This window comes from Notamacropus eugenii, chromosome 5 (assembly GCF_028372415.1).
Source record: "Notamacropus eugenii isolate mMacEug1 chromosome 5, mMacEug1.pri_v2, whole genome shotgun sequence".
NCBI classification, from domain to species: Eukaryota; Metazoa; Chordata; class Mammalia; order Diprotodontia; family Macropodidae; genus Notamacropus; species Notamacropus eugenii.
The window spans coordinates 94,739,298-94,761,318 of record NC_092876.1 but is presented as its reverse complement, the minus strand read 5'-3'; the positions used below and the strand labels follow the sequence as shown (position 1 = coordinate 94,761,318).

Sequence of the window (22,021 nt, the reverse complement as noted above, 5' to 3'; positions counted from 1 at the left end):
GAAAAATTCCTTCTCTAGGAAGAGGACTGAGTGAGATAAGCGAAGCTGCTTCAGGTCTCTCCAGACTTGACGGAAAGGCAGATCTAGACACAGCATTCCTGACAAATTGCTGCAAAGTTTTTCAAGGCCTTGGGTGGTGTTTGACTTGATCATGGTGGAAGGTTGGTATTGAAAGATGGAACCACAGGTACCTTCTATCAAAAAGGAAATATGGCAGTATATTGAGTGGTTGGAGCTAGTCTAACTGCTGATGCCATTAATAGTTAAGAGGAGGAGCAGGGTTCAGAAGCCAGTCTTTATCAATGTATAATTTGGAAAATATGAGGATACACTAATGGATTTTATGGTGTTGGTTTTAAGCATCTAAAAACTATTGGGAGGATGATCAACAGAAGCATGAAAATCAAAAAAAAGAGAACCGGGATATTATCAAAAAGAAATTCATCAATAAAGTTGCAGCATTGAGGGGGGCAATATCCTGTGTGGGTTTCTGGGAGTGAGGGGGTGGAATATTCCCCCACAGAGGAGTTCAATGGCTCATGTTCTTCATATTCCAATGCCAGAGCCCATGAGTCTTTTGTCTCTGGCTGAACAGTATCCATTGAAATGAGCTGGGTTTGGGTTCTTCTTGTACAAGTCCACAGAGTGATGTGTCTGGTTCTGGGACAATGATTTCTGTTTCACCACTTGCACCTATAGAGAGAAGAATTAACATCAAAATAACTTTGATTAGCCAACATGGGAATCTGGCCCCCTTCACTTGCTGCTCACCCCAGAGCTGTTTTGGCTGGTAGACCTAACTTTCCTATGTCACTGGGGTCTCAGCTGATGAATTCCCCTTTATCTGGTTACCAGACTCTTTACTCTACCTCTACCCTTTGATGTTCAGTCACTGACAGGGGGAATCAATTTTTTCTTCAGTATTTCTATAAATTAGCTCAAACAAAGCTTACAGGTGAGAAAGAGGAATATGTTCCTTTCTCTAGGACATGGACTGTAAAAGGGAAGAAATAGAGGATAGACCCTCTAAGTGGAGGATACAGTCAATTGCTCTCAAAATTTAAACAAAATTATATGGAACATGTGTTTGTGAGAAGGAAGACAATATAATTGTCTCTTATTTTTGATTACTTTAAGTTTTGAAACATTCAGAATGCCTGGCATACATAAAAGGGTGACTGCATAAGTCAATTTGAAGAGCAGGGAGTAGTCTACCAGTCAGATCTGTGGGGGAGGAGAAGAATTCATGACCAAGTAAGAAAAAAGGAGCATTATAAATTGTTAAATAATTTTGATTATATTAAATTAAAAAGCTCTGGCACAAATACCAATGCCACCATCTTAGAAGGAAAGCAGAAACCTGGGAAACAATCTTTGCAACAACAGTCTCTGCTAATGAATTAATTTCTCAAATATATAGAGAACTGAGTCAAATTTATAAGAATACAGGTTATTTCCCAATTGAACAATGGTGAAAGATATAAACAGGCAGTTTTTAGATGAAGAATTCAAAGTTCTGCATAGGCATATCAAGAACTGCTCTAAATCACTTTTGATGAGGGAATGCAAATTAAAACATCTCTGTGGTACCACCTCACACCAATCAGACTGGTTAATATGACAAAAAAGAAAAATTATAATGTTGGAGATGATGTGGGGAAATTGGGACAGTAATGTATTGTTGGGGGAGTTGTGAACTGATCCAGCCATTCTAGAGAGCAATCTTAACTATACTCAAAGGACTCCCAAAGTGTGCATACCCTTTCCTACAGCAGTACCACCACTGGATCTGAATCCCAGAGAGATCATAAAAGAATGGAAAGGAATCTACATTTGAAAAAATATGTATAGCAGCCCTTTTCTTGGTGGCAAAATACTGGAAGTTGAGGGAATTGTTCTCCCCAAGAATTCAACTATCCCTACTCTCCCTAGTCAAGACATTTGAGACCAATATATCAGAGAATCAGTATCAGAACACTTCTCTTCTGAGTTGGTCTGATCTAACTTTAACATAAAGTCAACCTAAGACCTATTGCCAGTCTCTATATATTGTCATATTTGATTTTGCCAGCCTCCCTGATCTTATAGTTATTAAAGTACATGTAATTTATACATGAGAAAACTGCAATTTAGGCAGAGTAAGGAACTTGACCATGTTCATGAAATTATTGCCATGTCATAGCCACTGATACAAACCCCAAATCTGAATTGACTCCAAGTCCTCTTAACAGACTAGCTCTCGTTTTTTACTCTTATAAGTAAAGGGGCATTTCTCCAGGTGAAAACCTACCTTGAATATCCTGGTGGGAGGCTTCTCAGGCAGGAACACAGTTCCAGCTGGAGTCTAGGCTCTAAGGAGAGTTTTTAAACTGACAAAGTGCTGGCCTTTTATATTTCATTTGCTCCCAACAGTTACCCTTCCCTTTGATATTTACATAAAGGTGTGAATTCCAACCTGTCATGTATAATCCAGTAGAAAAATCCCTTTGTTCCACCTGACCAATCACCATCCCTCAATTCTTGATCACGGTCTCAACTCTCTGCTTAGCACCTCATTTAATTAACATTTAACTCTGATACCCTTTTGAGTGTATCACTCCTCAGAAACAAAGAAGAGGGAGTTTACTCACTGGACATACCAGTCCAGTAAGTACCTACTAAGTGTGAGATATTTAAACAAAGGAGGGCTCCAACCTTATTTGTAGGGAACAGAGCTTCTAGTGAAATGATCACATCTGGTACTGAAGGGTTTACTAAAGTATTCTAGTGTTTGAGTAAGCCAAACAAATCCCAGGCTCCAATTTTCCTGATCTTTGTAGTATAACCTACCAGGAGAGAGTCAAAGGCCACTCAGGGGCATCAGACCCTGGGTGAGGAAAGCCCCATGGGCAGCCATGGAATCAAGAACCAACTAACTGCTGAAGGGATCATTAGGTGGGGAAAGATATATTAATGAAAATTTATTTGAGGGAAGACTAATACTCTTCTAAATTGAATTGTTTGCTATTTATCATGGTGGAAGGTCAACAGCTGTTATATAATCCATACATTTGTATACTTTCTCAATGCATCAACCAGTTGAAATGAATGAATTTTATTTTTTTCTGAAAAATGCTTTTGTCATATAGGAAGGACCTCTGGGAGGGAGAGGAGAAGGGATGCTTGGAAATACTGTGGTGGTATTAGGAATAGAAAATATCAATTAAATTAAATTCAGTTTTTTAAAAGAATTAGTTTTCAATATTCAGTTTCACAGTTTTGAGTTCCATAATTTCTACTCCTCTCTCCCCTACCCCTACCCAAGACATCATGCAATCTGATACAGATTATATAGATACATTCCCATTGAACATATTTTCCTACTAATCATGTTGCAAAGAAGAATTATAACCAATGGAAGCAAGTATGAGAAAGAAGAAACAAAACCAAAGAAAAACAGAGAGCACAAATAGTATGCTGCAATCTGCATTCAAACTCAATAATTCTTTCTCTGAATAGAGATAGCATTTTCCATCATTGAGTCTTTTGAACTTCTCTTAGAACTTTGCTTTGCTTAGGAGAGCCAAGTGTATCAAAGTTACTCATTTTAAAATGTGTCTGTAACTATGTACAGTGTTCTCCTGGTTCTGCTCCCCTCTCTCAGCCTCAGGTAACATGTCCTTTCAATATGTGTTCCATTACATTCATATACCACAACTTCTTCAGCAATTCTCCAGTTGATGGATAATCCCTCAATTTACAGGTCTTTTCCACCACAAAAAACTGCTATAAATATTTTTGTACATGGGGATCCTTTTCCCATTTGTATAAACTCTTTGGGACATAGCTCTAAAAATGGTATTGCTGGCTCAAAGGGTATGCACAGTTTTGTACCCCTTTGGGCATAGTTCCAAATTGTTCTCCAAAGTGGTTGGATCAGTTCATAACTCCAATAGCAAAGGATTAGTGTTTCAATGTTCCCCTCTCTGCTCTAGCCTTTATAATTTTCTTGTTTTGTCATATTAGCCAATAAGACAGGTATGATGTGCTATCTCAGAGTTGTTTTCATTTGCATTTCTCCAATCAATAGTGATTTAGAGCATTTTTTCATATGGCTACAAATAGTTTTAATTTCTTCCTCTGAAAACTGTGTGCTCATATCCTTAGACCATTTATCAATGGGGGAATGACTTGTATTCTTACAAATTTGACTCAGTTCTCTATATATTTTAGAAATGAGACCTTTATCTGAGATACTGGCTGTCAAAATTCTTTCACAGTTTTGTTTCCCTCCTAAACTTGGTTGCATTGGCTTTGTTTGAGCAACAAGTTTTAAATTTAATGCAATAAAAATTATCCATTTTGCATTTCATAATATTCTGTAGCTCTTGGTTGCTCAAAAGTTCTTCTGTTCTCCATGAATCAGACAGGTAAACTATTCCTTATTTTCCCAGTGTGATTACAATATCATTCTTCATATCTAAATCATGTACCTATTTTTGACATTGTTTTATTATATGGTGCAAGATGTAGTTCTATGTCCAGTTTCTACCATACTCTTTTCCAAGCAGTTTTTTGTGAAATAGTGAATTCTTATCTCAGAAGCTGGAGTCTTTGGGTTTAATCAGACAGTAGATTATTATAGTCATTGACAACTGTGTCTTGTGTACCTAGCCTATTCCACTGATCCACCACTCTCTTAGCCTCTCCCCTATCAGTCTATTAACCTAATCAAAAAAGAACCTGAGATAAATGTGATTTGGACTGGAAGAAGGCATACTTCTTATTGAAGAATTATCTAGAAAGTGGTCTAAAATAATTTTATGTAAATTTTTTCCAGGAATTAAAATCAATGTCAATGGCTTATAGCTTGTGCATTCCTGCTCACATTAAAAAAGTCAGAATGTGTATTCTGCTCCACTAATCCTGGAGCACTTTTTTTCCATATGACCATTCTGTTGAAAATAATTGTTTCTTTTGTTGTTTTGTATCACCATCCTTTCCCCCCCCTTTCAACACTGTAGGTCAGATGAGAGGTGTGGTCTGGATGAATATATCTGTATATCCTCAATATTGGGATGATAGATCAATCCATGGGAGCTAATGAGATCACCAATGAGATCAGTGAAATAGCATAGAGTGGCGAGAGAGGAGGGCCCAGGAAAGAATGGACACTCATAGCTAAAGAGTCAGAAAATGAATCTGAGTACCAGTTAGAAGAAGAAACAGGAGAGAAAAATATCAGGAAATCTTTGAAAGAAGAGAATATCAAGAAAAGAGTGATTGAAAGGATGAAAAGCTGCAGCGAACTCAAACAGGATGAGAATTGAGAAAAGAGCATTTTATTTGGCAGTTAAGAAATCTTTGGTAACTTTGGAAAGTAATTTCCATTGAATGGTGAGTTAGGAAGTCAGAGGGCAGAGAGTGAGGAAGGAAGTGACAAGAAAGGATTTGAAGATACTGTTGTTAAATGAATTTCTTGAGTAGCTGTGAAAACGAGGAGAGCTATAGGATGCTAAGATGATGTGAACAGATATTTTGGTGAACAGATTTTTTTTCATGTAATATAAGTCAAACTTTTTCATTTGAGAAGTTTAGGGAAGCAATGAGAAGTGTAAGCACAGAGGAAAAGGTTTAGAAAGTCCACTACTGTCAGTGGGATTGTAAAGCAATTTGGGATATGGAAAAGCAATGCCCTTTGAGGGTCTGTTTGAGGGCCAGTTTTCACAGACCTGTAAGAAAAGGGGCATTTTTCTGGATGAAAACCTACCTTGGTGTGATGTTTCTGGGTCAGAAACACAGCTCCAGCTGGAGTCTTAGCTCTAAGGAGAGACTTTTCAAGCTGAGACAGTACAGGCCTTTTATATTCTGTTTCCTCCCAAAGGAAGAAGGTATGAATTCCAACCTCAACACCAGTGATAGAGTAGAAAAATCTCTTTGTTCTGCTTTACCAGTCTTCATCCCTCAGTACTTAGTTATCCTCTTAGCTCTCCAGTTAGCATCTTTATTTAATTAATATTAATTCTGAAACCTTTAGAGTATATCACTCCATAGGAAGAATGAAAAGGGAGCTTGCATTATTGATGAATTAAGCCCACCAATTTCCTAATTAACTACTAAGTGTAAATTACTTAGACAAAAAGAAGTTCCAATCTTCTTGGCATTAAAGAGAGATTAATAGCTTTATGGCCCTGACCAAGTCACTTAGCTTTTCATTCCCTGAGATTTCTCAATTTTAAAATAGGAATAATAACAGAACATATTTTAGCAGAGTTATGAAAATCAAATGAGGTCATACTTTTAAAGTGCTTAGCATGCTAAATAAATGCTTATTCCTTTCTCTTTCTCCCATTCTCCAGATAAGACAGAGGGTAGACAAAGGACTGCCTCTCCTACTCCTTAGGAGAAGATATAAGTACTAGGAAACTTAGTTTAAGCTATGGATGGTCAGTGACACATTTGCTAAGAAGGATGGAGATGAGTCGGAGTAGCCTGGATTATTACTATTTCCCTCCCCTTAGTTGAGTCACCAACAATTACAAGGATGGAAAAGACCCTTCTTCAGTTTTGAAAGGGGCAGGGAGATCAGGGTAGTTGGGAAGCTTTAAGATTATATGCACCTGGGAAAGTGGTTGGCCTGCAGGTGTGGCTAATCTCAGTACCTTATTGTAGCACCCAAGGCAAAAGGTTGTTGAAGAAAGTGAGGTCATGATTTCAAACTCCCTGTTGCTTTGATAGATAACTGTTCACCAGAAGATCAAGACAATCCTGATAGATGGATATTTCCAAAAGGAGATGGGCTAGTGTCATCTCAGAGAGGAGTTTACAATCACATTTCTAAAGGGGATCAAATCACATGCTGCTGCCCTTTCCTAGAATCTGGTTGGGATGTACAGAGGCTACCCTGTAGTTGGATTTGCAAGTATTTTGTCCACCCCTTACTAGAGAGATGCTATGCAAAACCAGGAAAGGGGAATTGGAAAGCCTGGATTTACTCAATATAACTTGGCAGTGGTGGCTGGATTCTGTACAGTAGTATAATGCCTATTAATTATTGAAGTTGTCAGAGAGGACACTGGCCCATACTTAGGCCCCTCCCTCACTATGTCACTCATTTTGAGGTCCACCACTTTTCTCTGTCTTTTCTTATTTACTTTTCCCTCCTTGTTTGCCTCAAAATCTCCCTGTGTACATGATTTCCCCCTTTCTCAGGGTCCACTTCCACTCAGTGTTTCAAATTCCTTCTGCAAATATAAGATGAGTAGATTTTTCAAGCACTTAATCTCCCATTGTAAGGGATTACCTGTTGTGCAGTGTAATGCCCTCATCAGGGCAGATAGGTGGTGCAGTAGACAGAACACTGGGCCTGGAGACAGAAGGACTCATATTCCTGAGTTCAAATCTGGTCTCAGACACTCCATAACTATATGACCCTGGGCAAGTCATTTCAGCCTGTTTACTTAAGTTCCTTACCTATAAAATGAGGTGGAGAAGGAAATGGACAAAACAACCACAATATCCTGGTATTCAAGTAAGCAGAATTGGCACAAATTTGTATGATCATCTCTATTTTAAAATATTGTCTGATTTGTACAGAAAAATATTAAATGGTACTATTTATAAAGATAGTTTTTTAAAATTAAATTTTATTGATATATTTTGCTTTTTCTGTCATTTGAACGTTTCCCAGCATTTTTCCCTCATTCTCTCCTGGAGAGCCATTTCATGTAAAAAAATAGTATTTACAATGGGGCTTGGGGGCAGAGGGGAGATGAAAAAAATCAGCAAAATTCATCAATACATTGTTAAAGTCTGCAAATGTAAGCCATGTACCATACCTAGGACCTGTATACTTTTGCAAAGGTGTGTCTTCTCATATCACTTCCTTGAGTTCATACTTGTTACTTGCAGTTTCACAACATTTGCTTTTGAGTATTTTGTGACCATTCTTGCCATTTTCTTTGCATAAAGTAGTCCCAAAACATGACTTGAAAAAAATTGGCAGATGCAGACTGGTTGGATTCCCTAGTAAAGCTGATGTCCCTCCCATACAGCTGTCTCTTAGGGAGAGGTAAAAGCAAGGGAGAAATGGGTTTGAATCTCAGCACCTACCCACCCCCAAAGCAATAGAAGTTAGTCTCTAAATGGTTCACACCATCAGCCCTTTTCCAAACAAGTTGACTAGTAGGCTGTAGGCTGTCTTTCATGGCTCCCTGGGGTTTACATTTATTATTGGGAAGTGGCAGCAGACATACCTTAGTTCAACCCACATTGGCAAAGTCTGGGCTTGCCATTTGGGGCACCATCTGTGGGCCTCCTGGGATGAGAGTGGGGTAAGTATAGCCCCAGGGGAAGGAGGTTACAAGTGGCCAAGCCAAGGGACCTAGTCATTAGTGTTGCTGGTCAAAAGGTGCTGACCATTTTGCCTTGGTTGAAGTGGCTTCTAGCCAGGCAGAGGTTGATCAAGTAGACACTGTTCATGGCTAGAGTCTCTGGGCTGGTGACTGACTAATCATGTCTCCTGATGTTCATGTCAGGTATTGAATGGTGAGCTAGCAAAGACAGTTTGAGTCTTTTGGTTGACAGTGTTTAGAGGTACGGGGAACTCTGATTTCTGCGATCAATACTGATAAGGCAGGTGACATCAGCAGGTAATGGAGTAGTCTAACATCACAGGAGCCATGTTGGTATTGGGCAGGGACAAGGTGCAGGACTCAATTCTGTTTTTTTTTCTTTGTATTTGTATGGGTAGGATGAGGAGGTGGGGCTATCTACCACTGTAGTTCCTGACACGGACATATTTCCTATTTATACAAAATAATTCATAATAATACCATTAATTGAAACACAAGACACTTATTTAATAAGAAAATAAACCTAAAATAATTGTAACACCTCTACTGCACAAGATAGGAGGAATATAGTAATGATCACATCACAGTCCATGTGCTAAACTGCATCACATTCTCCTATTTTAGCAGTGGGGGAGGTGGAACCCTCACAGAGAAATCCAGCAAGGAGTCACATAAACAAGGACAGTTCATGTGTGTGGGCCAACTTGGAACTCTGGGACTGTAGGTACTCATGTGTTCATTTTCTTCATGAATATTCTGTGCCACAAAAAAGTTGCTTTTCTGCTAATAACTGTTTTTAGGATGCCCCCCACAATTTTCCTGCTAGATAAATCAGCATTTCTTTTCCTCTCAAATTAATGAAACAATGACAATTTCTTTTAACCTCACAATCACCCTTAAACTACTGCTCAGTGCTACATTATTAAAGGGACAAGAATTTCCATTAAGTCAGAGAACTGCCAATTTCCTCAGACTGGATCTCATGGGCGGTACAGACAAGCTCACCCATCTCCTCCCTCAATTAGATTCTGCCTCATCCAATCAGACCTCAGTATCATATTATAGGAAAAATCAATTTAAAAAATAGAGGGTTGGTTGGGTTCTGCATCTACTCTATCATCTTGGATCCACCCCCTCAAATAATTTTTAAAAGTTTTATTTAACAAATTTCACTTGATACAACAAACCTAAAAGGAAATTCCAATCCAATGAAAGATTTAAATCAATGCCTCACAATTTAATATAAATACCAAGACTAAATTTCTAGAATATGCATATTGTTTCTGAAAATTGTCCTCATTGACTTAAATATTATTCCATCAAAATCATATACCACAACTTATTCAGCAATCCCCCAATTTAATGGGTACCCAATAAATTTCTAATTTTTTGTCACCATAAAAATTCTGTTACAAATATTTTTCTACACATAGGTCCTTTTCCTTTTTTTGTTGATCTCGTCAGGGCACAAACCTAGTGGTGGTATTGCTGGATCAAATGATATGATGCAGTTTTATAGCCCTGTGGTGACAATTCCAATTTTTTCTTCAGAATATTTGGATCAGTTCACAACTCCACTAACAGTGCATTAGATTCCCAATTAGGAGTAGACTGGTTTTATAAAAATCCTGCTGAGATTTTTGTAAAGTGAATAGAACCAGGGGAACATGGTACACAGTAAAAGCAACATTTTGTGATGATCTACTGTGAAAGACTCAATTGTTCTCAGCAATATGATGATCCAAGACAATTCTGACAGACTTATAATGAAAATTGCTATCCACCTCCAGAGAATGAACTGATGGAATCTGAATGCAGATCAGAGCATGCTTTTTTAACTTTTTAACTTTTTCTTTCTTTTGTATGTTTTTTTTTGGGGGGGTGGTAGTGTTGGTGGTGGTGGCGAGTCATTTGAGTCGGGTCTGCCTCTTATTGACTCATTGTTTTCTTTTGCAACCTGATTAATATGGAAATATGTTCTGAGTGATTGCACATGTATAATCTATTGAAAATTAGTATCCTCAATGGGGGTGGGGAAGTGAAGGATGGAGAGAATTCAGAATTTAAAATTTAAAAAATCAAATGTTAAAAGTCATTTTTACATGTAATTGAGAAAATAAATAAATATATATTTTAAAACCACGTCTCCCAAAATACATTTTGGCACTCTTGCTAGTCTGTATAAGAGTAACCATTAACAGAACTGAGATTGTTTTAACCTCAATATTGAAGAGCACTCCTACAACATAGTTACCTTGAGAAAAATAGAAACATTTTTAGCACTTACAATCTTTATTCAGCTTACTTACTTATTATATCATGAACAAATATTTAATATTTTCCTGTGTTCTAACAATATCAAACTTGGAGTTTAAAAAAAAAAACTATTCTGATTTCAGTAACAGTAACAATAAACCATAAGCTTGACATAGGTGCCATAGATGCAAAGCTCCCAGAATTGTTGTAGCTTCCATTCATCTCTCCTTGCTTCTCTATGCAATGTGTGGTTGAAAAATTGCTAAAGTTTTTCTGTAAAATTTGGTCACATTTGTTCATGCTGATCTGACCATTGTAGGCTCCTCCACAAACTTCATTCAGCTCCTGGCTAGATGGACTGCCCTAACTAGACTGGTTTGACAAGCCCATGCCTCCCATCATTTGGGGATCATAAACTCTGCTGTCTGCTTCTGCTATAGAATTCAAGAAGACGTCTAGGTACCTGTGTTGCATATTTGCTTTATCTTTTGACATAGGTGCCAAGAATCTTCATGAGTAGGAATTTCAACATCTGCTTCTCCAAGTCATTCTGCCATCAGGTCCAGTTTCAATGCATGCTCCCACAGGTCAAATCATAGATTCTATTTTCTATAGCATTGTAAGGCAGTCCTCTCATGTGCACAAAATGACCTGCTGGATTCTGAAAGGTAGACCAGCTGTCTCCATAGATATGACCAGACATTCCTAAATAGAAATTGAGGTTTCTTTCAAAGTAATATTCATCACTATACCCATTATAGTCATCATTACCTGTATACCCAATTTCATAGGCACCACACCTCACTCCTTTAATCCCAGATCCTCTACTAAGACTGTCATAGCATCTGCCAGCCTGAGGTCTACCATGAGGACCTGGATGTTTTCTAGCCATTAGCTCTTGAGCAGGATCATAATGATTATGAACTTCTGTCAGACTGCTCTTGAAGATTTCAGTATACCTGTGCCCTATTCTTTCCTTGTGTTTCTTTAGAGCCTTTTCAGCTATTTCCTGGAAAGCAAACTGTACAAAGGCTTCCCCACAACTCCTCCATCAAAAGTCTACTGGAAATGTTATCCCCTTTGGTATGATTTCCAAACCTGAAAAAATTGAGTAATGCCTTTCTTGTTGCAGCTAAAAGGGAGTCCTCTAAAGCACACATAGTCATCTCTGTCAAGGCTATTTGGGGCAGTATACTTCAATGCTCAAACCATTTCAACCTTATTTGACTTGAAAACTTGGACATATCTGTGTGCTGTATTCTCTGTACACTTTTTCAATGCCAGTTTGACTTCATCTTTGGATTTGAGTTCAACAGCTACTTCTCCACTTGATCTCCTCACTCTGGTATAAATGAAATGGATGGCTGATGTCCCATTTTGAATTTTGCATTCTGAGAAGAAGTGTTAGACAAAGCTAGTTTGTTGTCTATGGTATAGATATTCCTGAAAGTACAGTGGCAGAATGTGAGATTGGGAGAATTTAGATTGAGGGGGATGATATTAATAAGGGTGCTGCAATTCTTGGTCAGTGGGGGATAAAGAATGGAATTTGATCAATGGGAGATGTGGGTTGAGAACGATGGAAATGGGAAAGGTATAACAGGATGAAATTATGGTAGACGTTAAGGAATGAATTGAAGTAGGTAATCATTGTACCTTGGGGTTCAGTCTCTAGAGACTTACTCCCAGAGCATCATTATGTGTAGTTAGAAAGAGGGTGGAAAATTTTCCCTCTGTGATACTGCACTCCAAATTAAATGTGTGGCTGCAACTTACTTTACCCTATCATGTCTCTCCTCCTTCATGGTGCCTTCCCTAGAAGTAGTCTTAGAATCTCCACACAGAGGGGCCACTACCTCCAGTAGGAGGACATATAGGAGATGGTTATTTGTCTCAGGTTTCTGTGCTGAGAACAACCACTTACGTTTCCAGAGTGCTTAAGGTTGATCAAGTACTTTCATTATAGGTGCCCAGTGAGGTTAGTAGGGAGAAAAGTACGACCCTCATGGTAGAAGGAAATGGGCCCAGAAAGGGAAGTATTTCCTCAAAGGTCACCTCCCTAGTGAGTGGCATAAACATAGGCAGCATTCAAGCCTAGGTCTCCATACTCCACAGCCAGTGTCATTGCTCCTATACTAGCTGCCTCCCCTGATATTCCATTATCCACAGCTCACCAGCTCAGGCTTTTCCCCAGTGAGTGGATGCAGGTCCTAAGGGGACACCAGGGCTCCAAATTCTCAAGCAAAGAGGAGCCTGGGTTATAAATATTCCCCATCTAGAGAGGGAGCAGCTCAGATTCTCCTGTTGCTCTTTCAGAGAAAGAAGGACCTGGAAGTTTCCTCAGGGCAGGTAGGTCTGGGGTGGGGAGGATGCAAATTCAGGTAGGTGTCTCTTTGAAAGTATAGGACAAAAATCAGTTTTCTCTGCTCGGGAGTTCATAAGCTCAGGCTCTCAGGCAGGATGACAGGATCTGACCCAGAGTCTTAAAGTTTCAGAGTATGATCCAGAATATCTCCTTTCCTCCAGTGCAGGGGCTCTGGCCCTCAGACAGAATGACAGGGTAATCCCCCTCAATACCAGGGTTTGTGCTCCCCAACACATTGATTTAGAGATTATTCTTATTCCCAGAACTCAGACTATCTTTGATTAACTGGAGGACTCCTTGCCCACTCAGGGTTTCTGGCCCCTAGACAGGTCCACCAGGGACCATTTCAGGCAGCTTTTCAACTGAGGCTAACCACTTTGCAGGTTTCCATATTTGCCCACCACCTGAAGTTTCAAAAGGAAGATAATTTTGACCAAAGACTATACCTGTCCTTTCCTCTAACCTTGTCTCCAGGGCCCTCTCTCCTAACATGATGCCCATAGGCTAAAACCAGCAAGGATAACTGCAGGATTATCAATTAAATAATTCTCAGAATGCTCATCTCTTGTAATGTAGCCCAAGGGCACCTTAGCTTTTTCAGACATCATCACGTTTTCGACTCACGTTAGTCTGAATCTCATCAATATGTTCAGATGCTTTTTCAGACAAATTGTTGTCTGACATGCTTCTCTCCCATATTGTACAGGGTGTCCTAAAAGTCTTACTACAGTTAAGGTTATCACTGCACTAAGATTTTAGGAACACTCAGTGTTTGTGAGACCCCCCTTTTTAATCTTGAAATTTGTCACTATTAAATTCCATCTAATTAGAGTCCCATCAATGGTCTTGCCTGTCAAGACATGTTTGGATACTGACTCTGCAAATGACAAAAAGCTGGAAATTGTTACTAGCAACACTATGACAAATGTGTTTGGGATGTCATCTATACTTTTACTTAAGTCAGTCATAAAAATGTTCATCAGCAAGGGAGAAACAGAGATTCTTGATCCTCCACTGGAGACCTCATTCAACATTGAAACTGAACCATTCCTGACTACTTCTTATAATTTTTTTAAAAATAGCATTTCTGAATTTGTCTAGTTAGATATACTTCATCTTTTTTTTTTTTTTGGAAAATAGCACATGATTCTTTATCAAATACTTTTCTGTATAGCATTCTCCTGAGCTTTCATTTAAGGACCTTTCAAAAAAGGAAATAAAGTTAGTGTAGTTACTTTTTCTGAAGACACTTTAGGATTGTTTTTTTTTTTTTCTAGACCTATAATTCTCAAGCTTTTTTCTCTCAGGACCTTCTTACATTCTTAAAGTTTATTGAGGACCCCAAAAAACCCATGTTTATGAGGGTCTTACTTACCATATTAGAAATTAAACTATTTAAATTTAAAATATCAATTAACTAAAAACAATAATAAACTCATAAGATGTTAACATCTTAATACAAATATTTATATTTTCCAAAGAAAAAAACAGTAAGATCAGGTGCATTGTTTTACATGTTTTGGCAATCTCTAGTGTCTGGATTAGTCGAAGACAGCTGGATTCTCCTCCCTCATTCTAAAATTCAATCTCTTGTGATATGTTGTTGAAGTGCATGAAGAAAATTTGGTACCATATACAAGTATAGGTGAAAAAGAAAGGAGATTTTAACAAGTGAATAACTGAACATCCACTCAAGGGACCTCAGGGATCCACAGAGATCCATGGAGCACAGTTTGAGAACTGTTGTTTTCTAGCCACCTTTTCACACAATATAAACTAGAATGTTTTCAGGATTTGAAGTCAAGCTTACAGGTTGACAGTTTTCAGATTTCATCCTGGTTCCTTTCTTGAAAGTTGAGACAACATTGTCCCTTCTTCACTCCTGCAGCACATCTCCTGTGCTTAGCAATCTTCCAAATCACCAACAGTGGCCCAGAGGTCATGTCCACCATTTCTTTCAGTCCCTGAGGTTATTATTTAGATCAGCTGTGTGAAATGAAATCAGCAAAATAGCATCTCACTGCCTGTGATCTCTTCACTATTCATGGTCATCTGCTGCCAAATAGCCACTTTTGTTCTTTCCTTATCAAGTGTCTTTTAGCTGGCACAGAGAAACTAGAAGTCAAATACTAATTAAGTCAAGTAGGAGGTGATATTGGAAAGAGATAGGAGTGTAAGCTGGGCCTCTTTGACTTTTTAAGATCTTTCTGCTTTTATCCACAGGAAAGAAGCCTCCCTTGTCATGCTGGCATCACCTTACAACCAGACATCAGACAATTTTTTCACTCTTTTGGGCATCCCAGGACTGGAGGGCTCACACCTCTGGCTGGCAGCCCCATTGAGCTTTATGTATGTTGTGGGCCTCATAGGGAACACTCTGATTCTGACTGTGATCTGCATTGAACCTACTCTGCATGAGCCCATGTACTACTTCCTTTGCATTCTGGCAGCTGTTGACATCATTATGGCAACCTCTGTAACTCCCAAGATGTTGAGCTTGTTCTGGTCAGGTGATAATGCCATCACATTCATTGCCTGCTTTGCTCAGATGTATGTGGTCCATACAGCCACAGCTACTGAGACAGGCCTGTTGTTAGGCATGGCTTTTGATCGCTATGTGGCCATCTGCAAACCTCTGCACTACCAAACCATCCTCACACCCAAGATGATGTTGGGAATTGGCCTAGCTATCATAGTGAGATCTATTGTGTTCATTACTCCACTGAGCTGGATGGTGATTCATCTGCCATTCTGTGGCTCCCACATTGTCCCTCATTCCTACTGTGAGCATATGGCTGTGGCCAAGTTGACATGTGCTGATTATATGCCTAGTAGCCTTTATACCCTGATTGGCTCCTCTATCATTGTGGGTTCTGATGTGTCCTTTATTGCCATCTCCTACAGCCTGATTCTGCAGGCAGTGTTTAGACTTTCTTCTAGAGATGCCCGACTCAAAGCTCTCAGCACCTGTGGTTCCCATGTAGCAGTCATGGTGCTCTACTATCTTCCTGGGTTGATGTCCCATTATGTGGAGTGGTTTGGGCAGGGTGTAGTGCCTCTGCACACACAGGTGCTACTTGCTGATTTTTATTTGGTCATTCCACCCACCTTGAACCCTATCATCTATGGCCTGAGGACCAAGCTGATCCTACAGCGAGTTTTAGGTGTGTTACAGAATGGCTGGTGTATTGTGTCAAGGCTCAAATTGGAGAAACTGTGCAGGAGCACTTAATTACTAGAGGTTTTAAGACTAGGAAGCAGGTGGGGATGAGACTCCTGAATTTCTTTGTATAAGGAACTCTGAGAGAAGGAAAGTTCCTTTATTAATGCAAATTGGTATCATTTCTGAAACTTATATTCTCTTATAGGGTTTCTCAAAGTGGTGAGAGGTTAAATGACTTGCCTCAGGGTTACTCAGCTGGTTTGTGTCAGGCAGCTCTTAAAACCAGCTGTTCTTGGCTTCAAGGTGGGCTCCTTATCCACTATACAACACTGCTTCTCTGGTACCAGAGTTGTGACTAAATGAAAGGGGAGGCCTCCTATACTTGTAGCAAAATTGTATCACTAATAGTACAGCTCGAAGGGATATACATGGAGTGTGTAGGTATAAGGTGAATTGGAGGGAACGACCTAAAAAAGTAAGGGATGAGAAAGAGGGTAACAAAAGGTGCAGAAGGAAGTAAGAGGTAAAAGAGGTATAAAAGACCTATTACAGAAAAGGGGAAATGAGAGGGTGGTTGATGGGCATCACATGAACCTTACTGTCATCATTTTTGGTTTAAAAAGGGAATCACATACAATCAGTTGAATGTAGAAATCTACCTTAGCCAACACTCAATCAGTTAAATATAGAAATTTCCCTTGCCCAACAGGGAAGTAGGAAGGGAGGAGAAAACGTAAAGGGGGAGGTGAGACTGACAGAAGGGAGGGTAGATGAGGGGAGGTGGTAGACAAGCAAAAAGCTGGTGAGGAGGGAAAGGGGAAAAGGAGAGGACAGACAAGAGGAAGGATAGGATGGAGGGAAAAACACAGGTGCCAATCATAACTGTATTGTGAATGGGATGAATGCTCTCACAAAAGAGATGTGAAGAGAAGAGTGAATCAAAAAACAGAATTCTGCAATATGTTGTTAACAAGAAATACACTTGAAGCATAGAGAAACACACAGAATAAAGGTAAAGGGATGGAGCAGAATCTATTATGCTTTAATTGAAGTAAAAATATCAGGATGGCAGGGATAGCATTCCTGATATTAGAAAAGGTAAAAACAAAAGTAGACTTAATTAAAAGATATAAGGAAGGAAACTACATCTTGCTAAAAGGTACATAGACAATGAAATGAAAAGGGATTATAATTTTCATAGTAATCAATATGATGTTTAATGAATAGGCTAATCATTTTGTTTTCTCAAGAGCTGCCTTTCTGGTTAGGGAGTCAGAGCTCACAATGCAGCTTTAACTGATTAATCAAAACTCTGACAATGTTCACGATCACTGAACTTTAAGTGAAGGGAATCAAAGATTGAAGAAGCTTTTCTCATCACAGAATTCTGGTTATGCTCCCTAGGGCAGGTGGTCACTACCTCCAAACACTTGACTTCAGAACTGTTGTTGTGGGACTTGTGGGTTTCTCATGGGAAACCACTAAATGATTGTTTGTAATCCACCTCATCCCTTCCTTTCCCACTTAGGATTTAAGTAGATGACCTGTACTTACTTCTATTTCAGTTAAGAGAGCATTCCTCACTCTGAAATTGATTTAAACTGCTTGAGGATGGGCACTTCTGTTTCTAGGCTTGCTTTGTTTGCCTCTGAGCATTCTCAGGTTCGAGACTGGTTCAGTAAAAATCCTGTTAATATTAATTGGTGTCAGAAGTTTTTATGGGAAGGACATAGACTAATGCCTTGAGCACTTCAGTGTGGGGAGAAGGGACCTGCATCATCAGATTTTTTCCAGAATCTCAAAGTGCTTGACAAATTAGATGCTCCCTTAGGAGCTCAGCCTCTGATCACTTCTGGGTTTTCATTGCAAGGCATGTTCTCCTACTCCTTTTCTTGAACTAGATCACTGTGGTAAGGCTCATGTTTTGTTTCGTTTTTGTCACCTGGATTTGGCTTTGCCTGTATCTTTTATTTTGTACTATAGAGCAGGCTATGACCTTCAGGGTTTTTCTTCTCTCTTTTATTAAAGTGGTATGAGCTATGGACTGTGGGTTTTTATTTCTATATGCCATAAAAATATTTGTGTTGAGTAGCTTGTGAGGTTCATTTTGTGTTAACGTTTTAATTGTGCTCTTGTAATTGTGAACTTATGTTTTGTGTATTTGTTTTGTATTCCCTTTATTGTATCTTTGTATTTGTGAATTGTGTATACATGTTAGTTAAGTCTTGTTATCTTTGAGTGTATACCTTTACAATGGGACAGATATGTGGTAAACTTATGGGGGAAGATACAGCAATTCTTATTAAGAAACCTCCAGAGTAGACATGTACCTTTCAAATGTACAAGAAATATGGCCTTGATTGTCCTTCATATTGCCAGGTTTGGGTTGATTTGATTAGTGATGATCTTAAACTTTTCTGTTCCCATTGAGGCAGCTTTGATAAAAACACATTAGAATATTTATAGAAGAAATTGATGAACAAGAAAACTCAGCCTCTAGAATGGGACAGCTATAATAAATGGTACTCAGAGGCAAGGAAAAGAGACCAGAGGTCAGAATTAGAATCAGTGAAAGAAAGGATTAAATCATTTGAAAATATTCTCCTTAACAACCTCCAAAACTCCACAACTATGTAAAAAATATCCACTTTTATCAAAGGATTCCACCAGTTCCTGAGATTCTATGTTCCCTTTCAAAGAACAAGCCAAAGTTCTTGAGGAAAAAAAAAAACCCTGAGGAGAGTGTCTTGATCAGGGTCTATAGTTTCAAGCCCCGGCAGCTTGGACAACTCCAGACTATTGCCAAGGATTATCCCAGTCTCATGGAGGATCCCATAGACTTTTGCTGTGTAGTTCCAGCTAATCCTGTATTCATACGAACCTGGGTTCCCAGATCTGTATCAACTCATGATTGTCTTGGCTGAGAAGGAGAACACTAAAAATTGGTTCCTAAAGGCCAGCTGGGAAGACCTGGAGGAGGATCTTAAGATAGCTTGGGCCCTGGAGGGCTAAGGTAAAGAACATTACCAACTTGTCTAAGTTATGGGTAAAAATCTACTTGAAGCCATACCTCTTGTATTCCCCTGACCCACTGATTTAACAAAGGTTTGAGATACTGAACAGGACCCTGGGGAATCTGACAGTTTTATGACAAACTCACACAGGCTTTTGATGGCAATTTGCACCTTAAGCATGATAGCAATAAGGGAAATTCAGTTTCTTTCGTATTTTATTAATAATCTTTGTCCACCCACCTCTAAGCTAATTAAGCTATTTCTGATGGGCAACACTGAGACACTGGGTTCCTTCCTGAGACCAAAGCACAGCTGGCAGCAACTCTGGCAAAGGAGATTGAAAACAATAAAAAAGAACTTACAGAAGCAAAAAAAAAAACCAAACCTGTTTTCCTTTGCCTTCCTTCTGAAACAGCTGCAATACATTCCTTACCATCCCTGGGACCATCCCTGGGGACATCCCCTGTTGTCTCCAACAGTGCTTCCCTGTACCATCAAAATCAAACAGGCCAGGAATTTGTTTTAATTGTAGAAAATCTGGCCCCTGAAGGAAAAACTGTTAAATGGAGATTGTGGCAGATGGTGAAGAAAAAAAAGAGAAGAAACCCCAGAAAGTATTGAGGGACCCTCCCTACAACTGTGATCACTCCGAATGACTAGGTTTTGGGGAGGGCTAGCAGGAGGGGTGGCAAAAGGAGGGACGTGCACAGGCACTGCCTGTTATCCCCATGACTCCTATTGGGGATGTCTCCTTGCTCATACAGGGACAAGAGGTGTTTGCTCTAGTTCAGGCTAGTGCCATGCTCTATTTTAAACCCCTTTGCCTTTCCCACTCCCATCCGCCAGAGTGAAGAGAGTATTTTAGTTGTGGGGATTTCTAATAAGACCATTGTGGCCAATATCTAAGAATCACTCTCTTTTTGTTGGAGGTCAGTGTCTTTCATCCTTATGTCCTGGTCCCTGAGGCCCTTGGCCACTTGTTATATTATATCACTATTTCCTTTGACCAAGGAGGGACCACTCGCTTTTGTCCTTTACCTCCTTCTCCTTCCTTAACCCCTTTTGACCATCCAGGTCTTAACCAAATTTCCTCCAGCTTAGGGACTTCAGATGCCGCTCATATCAGGCCAGTTATCAATGCTGCAGGTATCGTTGTGCTGTTAGCTCTCCCATTTGATTTATTCACCTCTGAGAAAGGAGGAAATGTAGTTGGCACAAGGACATTTGATCACACTACTTATCTACCTGAGATGGAAAGTGAGAATGAGACTTTGGCATATGACTTTGGGGTGATACGGAAACACTGGGACTTCCTTACCTCTTCAGAAAACCTATTAACAATCAAAAACAGATTTCCCAAATATTAGACCATTTATATCTTCCTAGACTGTAGTAGTTATAAAAATTCCAGGGCACAGTCAAGAAGACAGCATTCATACCCATGGAAATGAGTAGGCTCATTAAGCAGCTAAAACTGCAGCTTCAGCTCCTAAAATTCTTGAGGTACAAGTCCCCATAAGTAGAGCCTTAATAGTATATCCGTCCCACTGTGAAGGACTGCCCAAACCTCCTAGCCTAAGAAAAGAAAATGTAGTCACTGGCTACAGAGAATGCTTATCACAAAGCAAGAACAGGCTTAAAAGGAAGGATATGAATTTGATAAGATTAAGGGACTGTAGATTCTTCCATACAGACTTGTAGTACTCCCTAAGAACTTATCACTCCCTACGGTGAATCACCTTCATTCAGCTATTGGGGACCTGACAAGCTAGTGCAGCTGGCTCAGAAATGTTAGTGGGATAATTTTCACAGGACTGCTGTCACAGCCTAGGAGATGTGTCCCACCTGCCCCAAGCACAATTTATCCAAGTCTCTGAAGCCTACTTGTGGCCAGTTTCCTCTCTCAGATGCAGCCTTTGAAACCTGGCAGATTGACTTTATTCAATTGCCCTCTACCCTTGGATATGATTTATGGTCTGTATGTTTTCTCGTTGGGTGGAAATGTTCCCCTGTCATACTGCCACAGCCTCTGAGGTAGCAAAAATCCTCTTAGAAAAAAAATAATTCCATTATGGGAATTCCCTAAAGAGAAACACAATGATTCCCATTTCACAGGAGCTTCCTTAGTTAAGGTACTTTTATCCTGGCCAATTATTCAGCACCTCCATTGTGCCTGTCACACCCAATCATCAGGAATAGTTGAAAGAGTTAATGGGATACTTAAGATCTCCCTTGCAAAATTCTGTGGTTCAAACCCTTTCATTTGGCCCTGTTAAGCCTTATTCCAGACCATTTGTTTCCCATAAGCTCATTTCCTATGAGATATTAACAGGATGCCCAATGTCACTGTACCTGTGGGGTTGGGAAACAGAATCCACAGCTTGGCTCAGAAAATATCAGACTTACCAACTTGTCTCACAGTGCCATTCTTTAGATACTCCAACCAAAACTTATCCCCTGAACCAACCGAAGTGACTGAGGCTACTGGAAATGTCACCTCTGAAAACACTCCTTGGAGCCATGGTGAAAAGATCCCTTTGAGGTTCTGTTCACCCTTCCCACTGCAGCCAAACTCCAGAAAGTGGAGTCCTACATCCACCTGTCACATCTCCAAAAGAGCAGAACCACCCACTTGCAATTTGGAACTTACTGATGATCTGATACTAAAGATTAAATAGGTTCTGAAGCAGCCAACATTTAAGTGGACAGTTGTAACCAAGACCCTCAGGATGAGGAGTAGATGACAGCTGATGTAGATCACCAACCAAGAAACTGGACATGGGCTGATGTTTGCAGTTACTTCTGCTATAAACTAATCCTTTTTTCTCCTTGCTACAATCCCCTCAGTCACCTAATGTTCATGGATGTAGCCTTTTTTCTCACTTTTCTG

The 22,021-nt window shown here is 39.5% G+C and overlaps 1 protein-coding gene and 1 pseudogene across 1 annotated transcript; one reads left to right on the top strand and one right to left on the bottom strand.

Annotated features, from left to right (window-relative positions):
- Positions 1-546: 546 nt before the first annotated feature.
- Positions 547-12,027, bottom strand: LOC140507633 (heterogeneous nuclear ribonucleoprotein H2-like; annotated as a pseudogene).
- Positions 12,028-15,175: 3,148 nt separating this feature from the next.
- LOC140508846 (olfactory receptor 52I1-like) lies at positions 15,176-16,186 on the top strand. The gene has a single exon (XM_072616727.1). It carries the CDS (start codon positions 15,197-15,199, stop codon positions 16,184-16,186), a length of 990 nt encoding a protein of 329 aa, XP_072472828.1. The 5' UTR covers positions 15,176-15,196.
- The last annotated feature ends 5,835 nt before the right edge of the window (positions 16,187-22,021 follow it).

What these genes read in the sequence shown, in the direction of transcription:
- LOC140508846 (XM_072616727.1), top strand. Translation starts at nt 15,197, where the DNA reads ATGCTGGCATCACCTTACAACCAGACATCAGACAATTTTTTCACTCTT.